This window comes from Myiozetetes cayanensis, unplaced genomic scaffold (assembly GCF_022539395.1).
Source record: "Myiozetetes cayanensis isolate MyiCay16 unplaced genomic scaffold, myiCay2020 scf32, whole genome shotgun sequence".
Taxonomy (NCBI): Eukaryota; Metazoa; Chordata; class Aves; order Passeriformes; family Tyrannidae; genus Myiozetetes; species Myiozetetes cayanensis.
In genome coordinates, this window is record NW_026087544.1 from 4,172,544 (window position 1) to 4,188,176 (window position 15,633).

Genomic DNA, 15,633 nt, shown 5'->3' on the forward strand with positions numbered 1-15,633 from the left:
CTTGCGTCACTTTGCTTTGTTGATACTCTGTTTCATCTGCCCTCCTAATACTCAGTCATTTGGCACTCTGAAACCCTCTCGTGACTCTCTGCAATCCCCTCTAGATTAGGACACCCTGAATAATCCTGTGTATATAAGAGCCAGCTCAATCCAAACCCTCTCTGGAGATGCTTTTTGAGCTGACACACCCCAAAAAAGCTTTTTGGCTGCTGTTTTATGTTTGGGGTTTTTTTTTTCCCAGCAGACAAAAACACTTTCCTCTAAATGGCTTCAAGAGTGGCCATTCCAAATGTATTTACAGCTCTGTCAGAATGAAACACAGCAGAGGACATTTCCCCTTGAGATGTAATGGGTTATACTGGTTTGGTTATTTTCCAGAAGCCCCTTTAGGGACTGGCATCTAGAGCAGAGATGGTCCTTTCAAAGAGAATTTGTATGAAAAAAAAAAAAAGCCTGAGCATCCCTGGAGTGCAGTGTGCTGCTCCAGCAAGGAATCACAGAATCATGGAATGCTTTGGGTTGGAAGGGACCTTAAAACTCATCTTGTTCCACCCCCTGCCATGGACAGGGACACCTTCCACTAGAGCAGGTTGCTCCAAAACCTGTCCAGCCTGGCCTTGGACACTTCCAGGGATGGGGCAGCTGCTGTCAAGGGAGGAGAAGAGGGTGTGCCAGAGGAGGAAATGGTGTAACTGTGGGTTCAACTGCTGCTGCAGGGTGGAACTGGCTTTGGGTGGTTACAGCAGAGAGAGGAGGCTGGCACAAGTTGCCCAGGAGCACAGTTTTATAGGCAAAAAGCATAAAGTGCATTATCATGCTTAAGTGATTAATTAAAAAAAGCAGCCTCCTGAACATCAGCACACTGCAAACATAAAACCACCCGAGGCAGATGGACAGATTGTTCCATTAGGCTAAATTGGCTTGTTTGGTCAGAATTGCCTTTATTCTTGCTTTTTATTTTGCCAGGGGGAATACTGGCTCTTAGGAGCTGCTGCGAGGGTTTGTGATCCAGCACAGAGACTTCAGAACAACTTTCATTTTGAGCAAGGTTTTCTCAGGGGGTGGTGGTGTCGTATTTTTAAGCCAATTTCCAGTGTAGCAGGGCCACTCTCAGCCTTTTCTAAACCACTCTTCCTGAACAGCAGAAGAACACAAGGTGACAAAGACAAACACAAGAAAGATAAATTCACTGTTTAAGTCTTAAGTGCAGACTAAAAGGCTCTCCAACACTCATGATGGCAGGACCATTGATGCTCCTCTTGGTGGTATTGCATCTTTTACAGAGGCTGCTTTGCCAACAGCTCTCATTTTAAAGGCTGATGGGAGTTTGAGAGGTTATGGATTTAGGAGAAAAAATACTGTTGACTAAGGATATAGTGCTTGAGTCCAAAATACATGAATAGAACTAGAACAAAGTGAGGCACAGGAGCAGAGAACTGCAGTTTACATGGATTTAACTGCTGGCCAACTCCTGTTTGTATGGGCATCCACTACTATGGAGAAAAACTACTAATATCCTTCAGCTCCAGACATGACTTCATATCCTAAGGCATGTGCCATCTAACTGTACCTCTCAAAGCCAGAAGGATCACTCAGTGCTCTCCCAGACCCCAAGAAAAAGCCACAGCCACCCTGGAACTTTTGTCCACGACTGGTTTGGCCCTGATGAATGCCTGGACCACAGGCTGGGTCATGGAACTGAGACAAAGAGAACACAACACAGCCCAAGGGTTGTGAGCTCTGGCTGTGCAGGAAAAGCAGAGTTTCAGGGCTGAGAAAGAGTCACCCAGATTGATTCATTCACGTTCCTGATGGGGCTTGTTGAGTACATACACTTCATTTTTATTGTTGAGGGCAGTGATGGGATCCTCTGCACTTCATTTATTAAAGATACAAAGGGCTTGTTCTTCATGTTGCCCAAAGAACCAGAGTAGACTTTGCCCTTCATCCACCAAAAGCAGAGAGGGGAGAAAAGGGGCCTGGAACTGACCCTTAAAAATCCCTGTGTTAGTTTTTACTTCACAAACTCTTCACTTGTCCTCAGCAGCACTTGGTCTGTACTGCACCACTACAAGGAATTAATTAAGGACCAACTGTGAGACAGCAATGCTGACACCTTGGGTTCACAGAAGCATCTCTCTTTCCTTCTGAGATTTGTTGCAGACTTTCCTGCCCAGTAAAACACTTGCCAGAGTCTTGGAACAGGAGTCTCAAGAAGGTTGAGCAATCCAAGGGAATTCCCTTTATTCCACAGGTCTTTCCTCCATCTGATCAGTGCAGTGTCACAGACAACTCAGATAAAAGAGGTCACTGCCAGCTGTGGACCTTTGCTGAAATTATCTCTTTCCTTTCATTCTTTTTTCTCTCAAGTACAGCTACAAGAGGAATATCTGACCCATCCCAGAGCTGAACTGCAGTCAAACAAGGAAGCCACAGTTTTGCCTCACCACCTGAAGCACAGGCACAAAAACTGCACTGTGAGATGGAGCAACATAAAAATATTGTCCCACTGTAGCAGAAACTCCAAAAGCTGGGGAGCTGCAAGCAGTGGGTGTCCAATTTTCGGAGCCTGTAAGATCCATCTGTTAAAGTGGATGGAGGCTGTGTGGGTCAAAGAGTTCCAATTCCAGCCCTTTCTGCTGCAGGGTTTTAACTGCAGGCTGCAGTGGGGAATATGGATCACCAAACACAAAACCACAAGCAACAGAAAACTGAGAACACATATGTGCTTGCCCTCAGCACTGCTGCCTGGGAGCTGTTCTCCAACCAACAAAAACATCCCTGGATGTGGCTGGAAAAGATGAACAGGCCCCATTGCCAAGTCATGGCCTGAACTATTCCAGGGGCAGAAAAGGCAGCTGGACTGCTGGTAAAGAGCAGGGCTATTTAAGGAGACTCACTCTGGCCTAATGGAAAATGCAAGGATAGAATTATCAATTATTTTAAACTAAAACAACATCTCAGGTCCAGGAAAAAAGCCATCACAAGGAAGCACAAGAGAGAAGCTGGTTAGATTGGGCTGCCAGCTCGATCCAGGTACAGAAAAAGCAGGATAGGCTGCTCTTTAGAAGAAAGAAAATTAAATATTTTCCAGAAGATGGTGACTCTGGACAGTGTTTCAGCCTCCAAAGCAAACTCTGAATGCACCTGCACTGTTGTTCCAAGCACTGGCACAAAGCTGATGTGATCAGAGGGGCTTGGGTTATCACAAGGCAGCCACAAAAGCAGTCAGTGGGACAGAGATAAAGAAACTGCTCTTAGATATTTAGCTGTGTAATTACATTTTAAGTCACACTGCTTATCTTCTTTCTCTTTCAGCCCTCAGGGCAGCTGCTCCTTGTGTGCTGCACAGTGTTCCATATTAAGAATTCCTATGCAGACTCCTGGCTGCCACCCAGGATGCATGTTAGAGAGCAAACACACGGAGCCAAACAAACAACAGTCCCACAGACTCTGAGAAAGGCCCAACACACCACTGCCAAGTGGGACTCCGAGCTGAAATCCAGAGAGGCAAAGCTCTTCAGCAGGACCATCAAGTGCAGCTTTGTCTGCTGCAAAACCCACTGTAACTGAACTTATCACCGCTCTTTTACCACTTAGTCCCAGACTGTTCACAGCCCCAGCACAGCTGCCCCATCAGATGCTCAGAAGTCACAGCAGCAGCATTTAACATGATTTGCAATGAGGGAGGGCAGCAAAAAACTCTGGTTTTCTTTCACAGGACTGCTCTGTCCAGTGCCTGTTACAAAAAAGGGCAAACCCTTCTCTTCAGAATTCAGTCCAAAGTGCAAGTTTAAAGGAATTCTCAACGTCTCTGTGCCTTGTTCCTCAGCACTTCCCCTGTTTGCAGTTACATATTCCAGCAGACAGCTCTATAAATACAGCCCAGCAGTTCAATGCCATGGTCTGTGATGAAACTTTTACAAGAAGGTTCCCCAGGACTTCCCAAAATGAACAGCTCTGAACAACTTTTGTAATTCCTGTTCAGGACGGAAGCAGATTTGAATGCACATGCACCAGAGAATATCTTGTTTACACAGTGTGTTACAGCCTGCACTGTGGTGCTTATTCACAGCACAGGATGTATTCATTTCTGGCTTCCAACAAACCAACAGCACTCGATTCTGAAGGCCAGAACATCTTTCTGTCTTGTTTGCTCTCCTGGGACGAGCATAAGTGGATGAGGCAGGGAACCATTCCAGTGTGCAGCACAGGAAGTTCAGCAGGTATAAACTGGATCTGGAAATGAAGTTGGTGATCTAATATGCTGCTGTCATTAGCAGCTCAGATGTAAGAGAAAAAGTAAATCATGCTCCCTGCCTCTCTGTGCCAGTGGAGATGCTACAGGGTGTTTTACAATAACCCTCAGGTCCCAAACAACGTTTTTTTTCTGAATGGTTTTATTCAGCCTCGCAAAATCACAGAGAAACTTTGCTGGACATCACATTCTCCCCATCTATTCCCACAGCCAGCTGCATATGTTAGAGAAGCTTGGGCTGGGACTGTGGTGGATCTGAGTCAAGGCCTCCAGTAAGAGAATTGGGGTATTTAAAGTAACTGCACAATATTGCAGTGATGGGTGACTGACTGCAGGACACCTCAGGCCAACTCCCAGTCCTTCCACCCTGTCAGAGTGGCTTGATGGGCAAGGCAGGGCTGGGAATTCATTCACACTTGGCATTTGTAGGTGGCAAAAACGTTTGCACCGACTGGATTTTACTGAGTCAATCTCCAGGGGTGATGTATTAACCAGAAAAAAACCCCTGACTTTTCTGCTGTAAAGACAAGTTACAGCTGCCAGTGACAGAGAAATGCAGTTGCTGGCAGTGCCAGACAGCTGCTATTTAAGGGTGTCTATAGATACGTAACAGAGGTGGCATTTCCAGAAAACTTGCCTGGAAATCCTAGGGAGACAAAAAATTATCTTAAATGCTAAAATTAGAAGTGACTAATACCAGATCTGTGGACTTGAGGAACTAGTTGATTCCTGCCTGGGTTGGACAGGCAGATTCTGAGAGGACTGAACACCGGGTAGTTTTGGCTTTTCATTAGCGGAAGGATTTGCTCTGATACTTCAGTCACACTGAGGCCTGTGTGAATGCAGCAACACCAGTGCTCACCAATTCTCCCTGTGCAGACACAGGGAGAGCTGGGGAGCAAAATTTTCCTGCTGCACTGGCACTGGGAACATTCTGAAGTGACCCTGCTGTTTTCTTGGCTGGCAGCTGCACAGAAGGAAGGATATATTGGTGAACCCCACGAGTCTCTGACCTGTCTCACCTTCTATTCTGAGAGTATTAGCACAATTCACTTAAGATACGTGAGGACTGGATCAAATCCAGGAGAAGAGATTAGTTTGGACTAAGGAAGTGGATGCCAGGCAGACAAAAGTCAAAAGGCAGACAAAAGTCAAAAGCCACCACACACCTGGCACACACAGAATGCCCGGTTTTGGGTAGTTCAGGACCAGGAATTGTTGACCTTCATAGAATTCAATGCATCACCTGCCCCAGGACGAAGCCAGGGCTGAAAGCTCTGTCCTCCCACGCGTTGGAACTTACCCAGGAAGAAATACTCCGGGGACTTTTTGTCTGTAGCAAAGTCTGCCATCGCCCCACCGAAGCGCAGCCACAGCCCGAAGGCAATGACAGCCAGTCCCGCCAGCTGCAACACAAACAGAGCAGTCAGCACAAACAAATGGCTGGAGAGCACCCCAGAGGTGTCACTGGCACCTGTGCTTTCCTGAAACCCCCCACCTTAAAATTCAGGGACTGCTCGCCAGTGTCTGACAACAAAAAAATTCCTGTTTTAGGGCAGTGTGTGCTTTGTTTCAGCTCTTCGGTGTAGTGGTGCTTCTGAACTTAATAGTGGCTCTCAAACCTGGGAAGTCATTTAGTCATTAAAACTCGGCCTGAGTTGCAGCAGGGAATGGAATCGGGCAGGAGACCCCCAGCAGAACCAGGAGGTAAAAGGATTGTTACACATAAAGTATCTTGGAACACAGAAATTACAAACTAGCGATGGATGCTGTCAAATGGAAGGAAAAATTCCTGTTAATGCAAACAAGACCAGGTCACAGGGGAGTGTCACAGAATGTTGTTTAAGGGGAAAAATCTACAGTTGGTGGTCTCAGCCCCACCACAGGCCAAACAAATTATCAGGCAGCAGTGGGTATGCTGGCAGACAGCTCCAGGATCCCACAGGATCAGGCACAGTGTCCTGTTGCTGTGCTGAGGGAGGCCCAGAGCCTCGGTCTGTAGCTCCTGCACAACCTGGACAAGGCTCCCAAACACCTGCTGCTTCCCCTGGCCTTGGCAGCCTGGCCTGGTGCCTTTCTGACCTGCCCTGCATTGCCTGGCACCGGATCCATGTGCCATGACCTCCACAAGCCAGGAAAGCAGGCGAGTGTACAGCTGGAGAGCGTGGGATCGTGGCTGTCCTCACAGACATGTCCTAGCAGAGCCTGAGGGTCCCCTGCCACCCTGTCACAGCATGGGGACCTCCTTCCTGGCAGGCAGGGGCTCAGCTTTGGGCTGGCAGTTTGGGCTGAGTGCCCCAGCCAGCTGAGGAGATGGTTCCTTCCCTCCCAGCGAAAAGGCAGGATAACAAAACACAGTGGCTGTCACTTTTGAGAAACAAATAACACAGAGCTTTGTCCTGCTGCTGCCTTGCAGCTGCAGCTGGGCAGCATCACTCTGCCCCTCCAGCTCGAGCACAGCACCACTGTGTCCCCGGGGCGCCAGCGCTGTCACCAAGAGGGAACAGCATTTGCTTTAGCTGCGCTTCCAGCATAAAGGAGACAAAAGCCCAAAACTGCTTGCTCCAGAGAGGCTGAACAGGATTACTTTGTGACTTCTTTTTAAAAGAACCCAGTGAATCAGAAGGAAAGAAAAAGACGTTTAAGAAGATGACATTGCCGATTGTTTTCCAGCGTGAAGAACTGGAGAGCTGAAGGGAGGACAGAGCGTGAGGGAAAGTGAAAGAGAAAAGAAAGCGTGAATTCATCTGTGCTGTGGCACTGTGAGACTATTGAAAAGGTGCAATGAGGGGAGAACGGGCACAGCATTCCCTAAATTTCTTGGGGATGATGCGAGGGCTTTCTCTTCGGACGAACTTGTGAACGCAGCAGCCGCTGGCTCGCTATTTGAGATGACATGAGTAAAACCCACCGTGATGCTGTGAAGCGCTCCGCTGCACTCGGTGCTGGGGAGAACATCTCCCAGCCTCCTCCTGCAGCTCTCTGGTTGCCGGGGAAATGGCCACTGCTTTAAATTATCAGTTTAAGGCTGCCTTTTCCCAGAGGTTTCACTCCGCATCAAATGGGTACTTCCTTCCCCAGGGAAGAGCCGCGCCTCCGTGGGAGCAGAAGCCGGGAGCGCCGGCTGAGCGCTGCTGCCCCTGCTTCGGGCAGCTCAGCTCCTCGGAGGGACCCCCCTCCCGAGCCGCCCACCCTCTCCCCCCGGGGACACCCCCGCAGCAGGTGCCCCCGGGCCCCGCCCGGCCCCGCTCCGCCCGGCGCTCACCCAGAAGGTCAGGTTGAAGATGAAGAGCAGGATCTTGATGCAGCGCATCCCCCCGCGCCCCGCGCCCATGGCGGGCGCCGGCTCCGGCAGCAGCTCCCGAGGCGGCTCGGCCCGGACTCGCCGGCCGGGGCGGCACCGGGGGCAGGTGCGGGGCCGGGCGGGGCTGCCCGGGCGGATCCGCCGACCTGGGCCCGCCCCGGGGCGGACTCTGTGCCCGGGGGTTCCCGCAGCCGCCGCGGCCCGGGCGGGGCTGGGGAGCGGCGGGCGGGGCTCTGCGTGGCCCCTCTGGGCATCCCGCGTGTCCCAGGGGCGTGCGGGGACGCTCGGAGCGCTGCAGGCGCTGCCCGCGAAACCGCAAGCGGCACCGAGGGTTTGGTGTCCGCTCTCCTTAAAAACTATCTCGCGCTCGTAAACCAAGGACCCCTAAAGTTAATTTCCGATCGCTAATAAATGCTTTCACCCTGTTATCTAGATTTGCCCCGAAATGCTGACTCTGCCACCAAAATCTTACAGCTTTCTCCCCTTGTGATTTTTTTTTTTCCAGCTGTTATTTTCCTTCAGAGTCTTCAGGAGCTCTTGAGTCCAAAGCTACCTGTGGGGCTCTGACAGAAGAGCACAAGGTAAGGCTGAGTCTGTGGACACGTAGGGTTTCTGTGTTCAACATTTCCTCTCAATATTTAATTAACAAAGCACTTATTTCCTGCTTTAGTAACTCCACAGTGTTAGCTATTCATATTGTTCTCGTATTTAGAATCAGTTTTCCCCGAGGTGTGTATGGAAGCCACGCAAAAAGGCGTAGGAAAAGATGCTTGGTGTTGTTATTTCCAATTACAACCATCTAATGATGCAGAAATACCAAAGGATGTTGGAGGCGGTTTCCATTTTCACTCACTTTGCTGTTTATTTTCAGCTGCGTTAAAGCCAGGCAGCATTTTGGGAAAATCATCCCATATAGTTTATTTGAATTGCAGTGGCAGACTTTAATTAAGAATCTCTCATTTAATTTGTAATGAAAAACACTTTATTAGTTGGGGTTTTTTAAAGGAACTTTCAACCTACCTTATGACTCAAAGTAAAACCTTACAGTTTCCCTTTTTTTTGCTTCAGTGATGCAAACAGTGTTGACCTTGATCCCTGCTAAAAATAACAACGACATGAATGCATTTGAATAGACAAAATAACTTCATGACAACGAGAGGCATCAAACAAGTAGCAAAAGACTTCATTATCCCCTGATAGATTTGAAGCAATGAAAAAAAGAGTGAGGAGTTTTGTGCTGGATTATGATGGCAACACATGTTTTGGAAAAGTCTTTTATCAGGCTTCTCTAGCAGTCTTCATGCTAATTTTATCTTAAAGTTTAGGAATGGAGCATTCAGCTTTCATAAGTAGCAGGTCTCCTTCCCACTTAATTCTTGCAGTGAATGAATTCCACTATGCTGCTTTTCAGCACCTGGTTCTTGGCATCACCTCTTCCTCCTGCACAGGGGACACACAGGGCACAGGGGTTACATCAGGCTGGCAAAAAGTCACTAGTGGGGTTCTACAGGGCTCCACTTTAGGGGCAGTGCTCTTCAGTGTCTTCATAAAGGACTTTGTAATATCACAGAATCATGGAATGTGCCGAGTTGGAAGGGACCCACAAGGATCATCGAGTCCAGCTCCTTGGCCCATCCCCAAGAGTCACACCAGGTGCCTGAGAGTGTCATCCAAACTCTCTGCTCTCTGTGAGCAGTGACAGCACCCAGGGAACGGCTGGAGCTGTCCCAGGGGAGCGTTAAACTGGATATTGGGAAAAGTTCTTCCCCCAGAGGGTGGTTGGCACTGAACAGCCTCCCCAGGGCAGTGGGCACAGCCCCAAGGCTACCAGAGCTCCAGGAGCGTTTGGAAAACGCACTCAAGGTCATGGTGGGATTGCTGGGGTGTCCTGTGCAGGGTCGGGAGTTGGACTGGACGATCCAGCCCGGGATATTCCAGCATTCCATGAGGATTCCCGACCGCTCCAGCCCGTTCCGCGGGCGGCAGCTCCCTCTGGTGGCGGCGGCCCCGCATTGCAGGGACGCGGCTCCGCCTCCATCGCGGTGCTTTTATCGCTCTGGAAACACCGACCCGCCTCGTTCCGCCTCATTTCTCCTCATTTCTCCTCATTTCTCCTCATTTCTCCTCATTCCTCTGCTTCTCCCTGCTAATCAACGGCTCGGCAGCCCTGGCATTTATTACAGTCATATCTGTGATGTCCAGGTTGTCCATCCACTAAGAGATTTTGGAGGAAAAGCACAAAAGGTGATTGATTAATATTTTAATTTCGTAGGCTATTCGGAACGAATCAGAATAATAAAGGAAAGAAGACACTCGTAATATTTTTCTCAGCGGGATTATCAAATTGTGAGGGAAAATTTCATGTGTACACCATTCACAACATTATTCCATGAGCTGTGCTAGTTGGTCATGTTTGCTGAGAAAAATGTAATTTCCATCTTGAACTTGTCCACCTTCAAAATCCATGGATTTTATTGCTTTATATCTTAAAGACCCTTCTATTATCAAAGTGTCCTTTCCCCCTCGAGGTTCTTACACCTTATATATTAGATGAAACAAGCACATGGATACTTGTAACAGCTTTCTAGCCCGGAAACTTCTTTACAGTTAGATTTACAATTATGCAGATCCTGGGGCAAAACCTGTTCGCTTTTGGTTATTTTCCCATTGCAGACCAGGCTGGGAAACTTTTGAAGGAAGTAGCACTGGGTATTCAGATACTGCTAAACATATGGAATTACCTGTATTTGTAATGACAGATCAATAAGAAACTGTCCTTGGTTCAGCAACTGTTGCTTAATTCCAATTACTATAAGAAAGCACAAGTTTTTATTCCCATAAAGATCATCCCTAAACTAATTTGAGAATTAAAATATTTAAGATTCCCCTTCAGGGAAGCTTCAACCAGGGAATGAGGAGGAGCTCCCTTAAAAAAAAAAACCAAACAAACTTATTCCCTGACTTAAATGTTTAGTTTCTGTGGACCTACAAGTGATTTTAAATTCCAAGCAAGCAGCCCCGAACCCACACTGGACTCCCATTCTTACAGGGACAATGAAATTTGCATCATACCTTTGGCATCTGTGTTGCTGTTTCCATTTCCACTGAGTAATTGCCGGAATGCTGGGCCTGGCAACTCTGCCTCTGTCTCAGAATGCAGCTCAGGAATTGCTCCCTGGAATACAAAGAAGGTCAGAAGGGACTGTGCTTGTCCAACTGTCTGGTCAAATAGTCTGCTCCTTTGTTTCCTTCCATGCTCTTTATTTTTTTTTTTAAATATATTTACTTGCTTTGCATCAGTAACTTGCATGCGAGATCAGCCTGCAAGGCTTATCCGAGGCTGCTGGGAACTGCTTGGATGCCCTGACAACTGCACTGGGCTGGTTTTCTCTTCTTAGGACTGTCCAGAATTTGCTGTGCCCAAATCCTGGCCTATCTCTGAAAGCTGCTTCTCAGAAAAAACATTGCAAGGGTGTAATATCCCAGAATCCTGTAAACTACTTGATTTCTACAGCAGCCATCACCCAGGGAGGTGATTCCACCCCTCTGCCCCGCTCAGGTGAGACCCCACCTGCAGAGCTGCCTCCAGCCCTGGGGGCCCAGCATGCAGGAAGGATGTGGAGCTGCTGGAACGAGTCCAGAGGGGACCACCAAGATGATCAGAGGGATGGAGGAGCTCTGATAGCAGGAAAGGCTGAGAGAGTTGGGTGTGTTCAGACTGGAGAGGAGAAGCTTCAGGGTAACCCAGCTGTGGCCTTTCAGTACCTGAAGGGAGCTGATAAAGAAAATGGGGAGAGATTATTTAGAAGGGCCTGGAGGAACAGGACAAACCTACTCTTCAAACTGAGAGCAGATTTAGATGGGATATTTGGAAGAAACTATTCCCTGTGAGGGTGGGCAGGCCCTGGCACAGGTTGCCCAGAGCAGCTGTGGCTGCCCCATCCCTGGAAGTGTCCAAGGCCAGGTTGGACGGGGCTTGGAGCACCCTGGGCTAGTGGAAGGTGTCCCTGCCCATGGTAGGGGATGGAACTGGATGATCTTTAATGTCTCTTCCAATCCAACCCATTCTGTGGTTCTCTGATGAATCCCAGAGCAGTGGAGGTTCCTTGACCTGGGCTGAAACACTGTGCTGCCCAGAGAGGAACCTTTGTCCCTGGTTCATTTTGCCCCTGGACATGAAGTAGACTTAGAAACAGCAAGTTTAGTTGCTTCTGCTCCCCATTAAGCAGTAGCACATTCTGTGCAGTTGACGTTGATGTGTCCATGAACCATCTCTGATAAAATGTAATGAACGCTCACGAAATGTTTTAATTTGGCTTCATTTCCCTGGAAGGATTATAAAAGTAAGGAGATGCTTTGTTTCCCAGGAAACCTGGCCTAGAGGATAACAACATGATCTGTCAAACTGCGAAAAACACTAAGGAAAAACAGGTTATCAAAACCGTTGCTCGGGGTTTAATTAGAAGAAATTCTTCTGCTATGTATGATGGCTGAGGTTGTTTTGAGCTAAGCTGGCCATTTGGATCAGCTTGGAAAATGAGGTATGGAACTCATTCCATGATGAGTCACAGGGGGTCTGGGACAGCTGGACGGGGATAAATTTATTTGGCCCAGGCCAAAGAGTCTCCACTGCGGATTTCAGTGTGACCAACTCCCAGAAATGGGTCCCTACTTGCACGTGGACTTTTCTCCTGTATTTACAGACTTCCCAGTTGGGAAGGACTGACATTATGACCCTTGTTCTTACAGACTGGACACCTTGAGCTCCTGCCAGTGCTCCCTGGTCTCGATGCCCGGTGACAGAGGAAAAAGCTGATTGCCCAGAACTTTTGTGTGTCCATTGACTCTGGGCTCAGGATGCTTTCCCAGGTTTGTGAGACACATATCACAACCTGTGTGAAGTGGAAGTTTTCTGCAGAGATTGGGCTACTGGAGAGATCCCAGAACTGTAAGTTCTTGAGTACTTGCCCTAGCTCAGCCCTGTGGTTTACTCCCATATAATCTGTTGTTCCCTTTAGGGAATTAAAATCTAATGCATATAAAATGGTCTAAGAATGACTTATTTCATAGTGGTCTGGACTGTTTATTACAGAAAGCCTATTAAAAAGCCCTGCTAATCTCTGAGCTGTATTCCATCATCTTTTCCAACCTAAATGATTCTATGATCCAGGCGAGGGTGTGCAACTCTGCTCGGAGCCTGGAGGCTCCTGTAGCAGAAACTCAGGGCGCTTTGTGGCACTCCAGACATTTCCAACCATTCCAGGAATATCCCCGGGGCAATTCCCTGGGAGCACGTGGGGTTTCATCCAGTCAGCAGAGGTCCCAAAGGCCCTGACTCACAATCTGCATCAACATGCTGTTGCTGCCGTCCTGACTTGAAAACGGTTTGAGCCAAATAGGAAAAGGAAACTTCTCCAAAAGGCAGTGGAAAAAAAAAAAAAAAAAAAAAAAGGAAAATTACTCAAATTCAAAGCTTATGCCTCAGGATCAAGGAAGTTTACTAGACAGGTTTTAAACTGCACATTTCTGTGGTCCTTCAGAAATGCATCACGGCTGGAATGTGAAATCAGAGACGCGAGTGGCGAAACGTGCCACGTATTCCCTGCCTTTCGCTGCTCTGACACCGGGGGTGATTGATTTGTACCACCAGGAGAAAGAAATCCCAGCTCCACCAGTGAGGTCTGTGAGTCAGGTCAGCTCCTGGGCAGGCAGGGAGGGAGGGAGGGATGCACTGCCTGGTGTGCTCCCTCCAGCACAGTCTGGCTGCAGTTCAGATCTGCCTCTTGCTGGCAGGAGATGAAGACTGTGCCGACAGCAGGGGTTGAGTGGCACTTGCAGGGCTGGCATCTCGTTGTGCTGGTGGATGGGGTACCCAACAGGCACCAGAGATCCTTACAGAGAAGTGTCTGCTTCCGCAGAACTGCTTTAAGCTGGGAACTGAGGGAGGTTTAGACATTTTTGCAAGTTTACATATAAAGACAGCAGCAACAGGTGATGTATAAACTGTAGCAGGTGCTCGGTATCACAGAGAAATACTCACTAAAACCCAAGACAAAGGGAAATCTGAACATGTTTATGGTCTTTAAGAATGTAAATTTGTTTGTTGGTTAAACAGAAGAAAACGAGGGAGCTGAAAAAGTCTAGTAAACCCATTTACTTTCCTATTTCACTGCTCAATGGCTTTTAAAACAAACAGACAAATAATATCTTGGAGTTAAAATTCTACAGCATTATTAACATTTGGATAATGTTATATCTGGGGCACCATCAAGCTGCCTGCTGTACCCTTACTATGAAATGTGATTTTTCTCTTGGCACAGGAAAACTCTGCCTGTGTTGTGTCAGAAGAATATTTGGGCACAGAATTCAGTTATCTGAGAGAAGTTTTGGTTCCTGTTCAAAGAAATCATCAATCCAACGAGTTTACAGTAAATGATTTTATTAATTTTTGGGGGGAAGATTTCTCTGCTATTTAATCTGTTTTGCAGCTCCATGATGGGAATGGCTCCTCTTCCAATCCTGTGACTCGAGTCAGACTGGCAACAACAGTGCCTTTCTCCTCCTCCTCCTCCTCACTCCAACAGTAAATTCCTTTGCTGGGCTGCACCTTGAATTCAGCAGTTTTAACTCAGCTTCTTCACATGCACCATCAATACTGGGGGAACTTCGTGGCCCAGAGTCTTAGCAACAATCAAATGTAAAACTATCCCTGCGAGGTGAGCTGTTGCTCAGGAGCAGAATCTCAGTCACTGACTGAGGAGTCTGAAGAGTTTTTTTTCTGAATTTTACCTCGAGTTACTCCTGTGCCAGGACAAAATGAGCTTCATTCTGTTGTGTGAGTGGTTGCTGCTCAAATGAACACAGTGTTCGATGCATCTTCCATGGAAAATTGCTAGAAAGCAGAGGAACTGAGAAGAGGAGGAACTTTTTAAAAACTGTGTATCCAGAGCTATTCTTGTGCTATTTATACAAAGCCTTTTGCATCTGTGACTGCATGTTAGAGAGGTACAAAATGTCCTTCCAGAGCAAACTTACTCAGACCAATTCAGACGTATTTGGCAGCTCATAAAGGTGTTTAACTGTTCGTGTATCTGGGTAGAAGACTCAAGTACTTTTGATTTTAAGACTGAAATCAGGTGTTAATAGTGACTTTTTCTCTCAACCTGCCACTAAGATGAAAATGCCCTTTTTCAAGTAGAATTTGCCCATGTCTAGCACTGCCATTTTTTGTATAGCAAGCACACAAAACTTCACTGAGCTTTGTAACCCTCCTTCCCTTCCCCAATTCCTATTAACTCCTGTAAAAAACACAATTCCCATTAACCCCTGTAAGAAACGCTCTTTGGGACTGTCACCTTGGAAACATTTCATGTATTAGGTGTTATATATGTGGAAAAATATTTACAAGTGTGGAAAGGAAAATCGTGGCAGTACCAGGCCATACTTTACTAGGTTGGTCCTGTTTCATATGGATCCCTCTTCCAGCTGTGATGGAATCTGATTTGCTCTTCCATTCACGTGCATCCCTGAGCACTGTTTTTCTGCTTTTGGCTGGAAAATCTGAAGGAAATCTACTGGTGTGATCATGGTGTGATACTGTAAGGGTACAACAGGAGAAAATTTCCATCAGGGAGAGCTGATCCGAGCACAGCTGCTGCTGCTGCTGCTGCTTGGGAACTTGCCAGTGTTTTAAATAGACTTCTACATTTTCCCAGGTCTTAGAAGTCATAGAAAAGGCTCTTAAGAGTGGAATAGGATTAAGTGTTTAGGAAAAATAAGGGGAAAGGTATTGGAGTTTCATGACTGCCTGAGAACCGCCGAGGAGAATTTGGGAGACTCAGTTTTGGTGCTTCAGTGTTTGTGAAACAACGAGCCAAAGACCAGGGCTTTGAAATCCTTCCACAGCTGGACAGCTCAGGCTCTCCTTTATTTCTGTTATTCTCACCCTAAATTTTCTTTTCCTCTTCTTCTTCTTCTTCTTAAAACAAACATTACTGAATTCCAGAAGGCCAATAGTAGGGATGTGCTGCCCCCCTATTCCTACACTTCCACTCTCAAGTTGTTTCCTTCA

The 15,633-nt window shown here is 47.4% G+C and overlaps 1 protein-coding gene and 1 long non-coding RNA gene across 2 annotated transcripts in view; one reads left to right on the top strand and one right to left on the bottom strand.

Moving 5' to 3' along the window:
* The window catches only part of TSPAN2 (tetraspanin 2), a 21,009-nt gene extending 13,321 nt beyond the window's left edge, over positions 1 to 7,688 (bottom strand). Inside the window, exons 1-2 of the mRNA XM_050327001.1 lie at positions 7,524 to 7,688; positions 5,562 to 5,664 (exon numbers count right to left, since the gene is read on the bottom strand). Coding sequence (XP_050182958.1) covers positions 5,562 to 5,664; positions 7,524 to 7,592 — 172 coding nt within the window. The 5' untranslated portion in view covers positions 7,593 to 7,688. The remainder of the gene's footprint in view (positions 1 to 5,561; positions 5,665 to 7,523) is intronic.
* LOC126646017 (uncharacterized) lies at positions 6,607 to 15,088 on the top strand. Its single transcript, XR_007630210.1, has 4 exons — positions 6,607 to 7,037; positions 8,068 to 8,143; positions 12,312 to 12,510; positions 13,883 to 15,088. It is a non-coding gene; the product is annotated as an uncharacterized LOC126646017 (long non-coding RNA).
* The last annotated feature ends 545 nt before the right edge of the window (positions 15,089 to 15,633 follow it).